The sequence below is a fragment of the Corapipo altera genome, unplaced genomic scaffold, assembly GCF_003945725.1.
Source record: "Corapipo altera isolate COAL_440 unplaced genomic scaffold, ASM394572v1 46, whole genome shotgun sequence".
NCBI lineage: Eukaryota > Metazoa > Chordata > Aves > Passeriformes > Pipridae > Corapipo > Corapipo altera.
This window is the reverse complement of record NW_020884883.1, coordinates 6,928,149-6,931,787: the sequence shown is the minus strand read 5'-3', so window position 1 is coordinate 6,931,787 and position 3,639 is coordinate 6,928,149. Positions and strand designations below refer to the sequence as shown.

Genomic DNA, 3,639 nt, shown 5'->3' with positions numbered 1-3,639 from the left:
ATGGAGACTGTCATTTCTGACATGAAAAAGCTGAAGAGGAAATCTGACTAACCTTGAAAAAATCATGTAGGTGATAAATAAGCTGAATGTTGAACTGTTATTCACCAAAATCAGTAATATTATTGGAAGGGGCACTTGTTGAAACAAGTAGGATATGAGTTTAAAACTTATAAAAGAAAAGTTTTTATGCAACAGTTTCACTGCTGGAATTTGAGAACAGAGGGGTTTGTGGTGGTAAACTGTATCAGAGTCAGAAAGGGATTTAAATAGATGTATGAACAAAGATCCATAGTAGGTGCTAAAAGAAAAAGAGGAGGATGTGCTGTCTATCACTCTTAATTCAGTGACTGTGGATGCTGGAGGAGCAGGACTAGGAGAAGGGACCATGGATAAGCCAGGCTTATGCAGAGCATGTCATTCCACAAGACAAAATATTGTGTGAGAATAGCCACTACTTTGACTCAATGCACATTATCATGGTCTTAAAATTGCCATCTATTTGCTTCCTGTATAACAAACTGTGTTTTACCCTGTGTCTTCTGGTATCCATAGCCAGCCATAGTCATGTGTTTGAGTCATGTGGAATTATGCAGGAGTTCTCAGGTATGGAAAAGCTCCTTAAAAACAAAGGCAGTTTTGGTATCTGATGCTGAGACTATTGAAGAGACTCTAAGGTTGCGTTCCCAGTTTCAGCTCCGGCCCAGCCTTCGACCGGCTCCCTCAGCATGGGCCGTTTCCAACTAGTGCAGCTGATCTCTGTCGAACTGATACTGCCTACCAGCTGCTTCACTGTCCTGCAGATACAGTAAGCAAAAGCTATTTGTGCAGCATATTTGAACTGACCAGAGGAAGACATCAAGTTTCTGAAGAATTTATTGTACAGTACACTAGCTTGTAGAGTATATTCTTTCAGAAAATGCATCAGAAGTTTAACTTTAGATCTCTCTAGGTGGTAGGTTTTCAACTATTGAAAGGGAGGAAAAGGATTCTACAGAGGTGCAGGTTGTCCTACATTTTAAGTTACATATTTTGAAAACTAAAAATCTACATTTTGGGCAACATTACTCATAGCAGCTGTCATAAGACTAAGTGTTATAGCTATTTTCAGTGCTTCTGGTTCCTGCCACTGAGCTGACGAAAGCTGAAATTTGGCATCATAAAGTTACAAAAACACTACAGGCTTGTAAAAGTTCGTTTTACTCCCCAAATTATTTTTGTCTGTTGTTGATCTTATTATCAAGGCACTGAGTAAACAAATAATGGGGTTAAGCTGCCAGTATACCCGTCAGCTCAGTGCTGGTTGGGCACTGCCACAACAAAGCAGTTTAGGACTTGTTTGGCTCTTTTAGGCCAGTCCCAAACAGCAGAGCATATTGGCACTTCTCCTTAAAAAAAAATAAAAATAAAATTTGATTCTATTTTATTTTATTCTATTTTATTTTTTAGGAGACCACCAGGATTCAGCCATGGGACCCCATGGGAATGTGACCCTTTGGTGCTGGCAGACCCCTAGGCTAGGACCTTACTTCCCACGTTTGTTGCTGCCCACTCACTCACAGAGCCATTCCCCGTGGGACCGAGCCCGTTCATCCCAGCACCGCTGATGCGGGGCGGGGGAGGCAGAACAGGCTCCCTAAGGAGCTGCCCTTGGCTCTGGACCGGTCCCCGCAGACCGGCGCTTTCCCGGCCTGCCGCTCCAGTTTCGTTTCCCGCTGGCTCCTCCTCCGCCGCCCTCCGCCCCCCTCCGAGCTGCCACCGGTCCCGGCTCACGGCTCACGGCTCCTGGCTCCTGCTCCCGGCTCCCGGCTCCCGGCCTGGCGATGCTGCGGCGCTGCGCCCCGGGGTCGCCGGGCCCCGGGCCCCTCCGCCAAGCCCTGCCACCCTCGGCCACCGCCCTCCGCCACCGCCTGCGCCAGGTCAGCACGGCGGGATCTTCTTCGGCTTCGTGGGGCGGGCGAGTGCGAAGGGGACGAGGGTAACTGTTTCAAACGGAGGGAGGGCAGATCCTGACCAGGTGTAAGGAAGAAGTTTTTTCGATGAGGGTGGCGAAACACTGGCACAGGTTTCCCAGAGAGGTGGGGGATGCCCCATCCCTGGAAACATTCCTGGCTTGATTGAACGGGGCTCTGAGCGACCTGATCTGGTTTAAGATGTCCCAGTGTGCTGCCTGGGGGTTGGACTAGATGACTGATCAAGGTCCCTTCCGACCCAACACATTCTATGATCTCTCCTTGCAGTGTGCAGAGAGGATCCCAGAGGCTGAAGCAGTACTCGACCTGCTGGAGAAATGTCCGGAGCACCAAAAAAAGGGCGATTTTCCCGTCATAGTTTTTGAGGGGCTGGATGCCACTGGTAAGAGCAATGTGTGGGTGAGGAACTAGAGATGAGAAATTGTTGAAAAGAGCAAGTGCTCTGGCTTTCATTCATGTGTAAGTCTTAAAAATTTAAAAAAAAAAAAAAAAAATAAATCCTGGAAACCTGCAACAGAATTGAAGAAATTAGTAATTATAAATGCCAGTCTGTTTTCCCTGACTTGTAAAAGATGAGTCTACACTAATTTTCACTCTGTGGGTTAATTCGTTATCTAAGTAAATGAAAGAATACAAAGAGTAGAGTACTGAAAATTTAATTTCTTGTGCAGATGATGAAACATACTTTTACTGGAGAGTTTTCAAATAAATGAACTAAAATAGTGGTAGTCTGAGAGACTGGCAGCAGTTTGTATCAGAGAAATATTAGTTGCCTCTGTTTTCTGACTTTTCAGTTAAAGAGAACTGAAAATCCCCTTAAAAAAAAAAGGACAGCAGGGCAATATCCACATGAACTGTGACCTCAAAAAGTATTATAAATAAATATACAGAAAAATTGCCATGCATTTAATGTATTAAAGGGAGTAAAGACTGAAAGCTGGCAAGGGGAAGGGCTGGCAGGCCCAGAGAGCAGGAAGGAAAGTAATAATTCCTGCAACCAGACTCAGAGTAATTTTCCTCTGACAACCTTATCACAAGATATTCAAGTTACATATTCAGGTGTCAGAACATTTTCTCCAAATGAACACACAGGAGAGTTTTTCTATTTTTAAAACTGAGGTGTATCTGACACATAATAAACCAAATATTTCCTTCTGTAAATGAAATGCAGGCAAAACCACTATGACCGAGGCTGTTAAGGACAATCTGAATGGCATTCTGCTAAGGTCCCCACCACCTTGCATCAGCCAGTGGAGGACTGTATTTGATGATGAACCGACACCCATTAAAAGAGCATTTTATGCTGCGGGCAACTACATTCTTGCTTCAGAAATAGCGAAAGCATCCACTCAGGCACCTGTGATCATAGACAGGTTTGTATACTAGAGAAACCCTCTTATGTCAGTGCTATCATATAGTTGTTCAGTGTTACAAGCAGAAGTGGTCAACAATTGTCTCTGACTTTCTTTGGAGGAGGAGGAGTTGTTTTGATTTGGTTCTGTTTGTGATTTGTTTGGGGGGTTTTTTTGAAGCACTACTCTGCAGAGAGTCAGATAAATATTAAATCTTCCAAAGAGTAATACCTATCATAACAGTAAGTTAGGGAACCTCCATCAGTGTAATACTCATAACTAGCTTTTGGACACATGAAAATTATTACATCTTCAAT

The 3,639-nt window shown here is 44.2% G+C and overlaps 1 protein-coding gene across 1 annotated transcript in view; it reads left to right on the top strand.

The window, feature by feature from the left end:
* The first annotated feature begins 587 nt into the window (after positions 1 to 587).
* The window catches only part of CMPK2 (cytidine/uridine monophosphate kinase 2), an 8,931-nt gene continuing 5,879 nt past the window's right edge, over positions 588 to 3,639 (top strand). Inside the window, exons 1-4 of the mRNA XM_027640922.1 lie at positions 588 to 603; positions 1,672 to 1,916; positions 2,238 to 2,352; positions 3,142 to 3,343. Coding sequence (XP_027496723.1) covers positions 588 to 603; positions 1,672 to 1,916; positions 2,238 to 2,352; positions 3,142 to 3,343 — 578 coding nt within the window. The remainder of the gene's footprint in view (positions 604 to 1,671; positions 1,917 to 2,237; positions 2,353 to 3,141; positions 3,344 to 3,639) is intronic.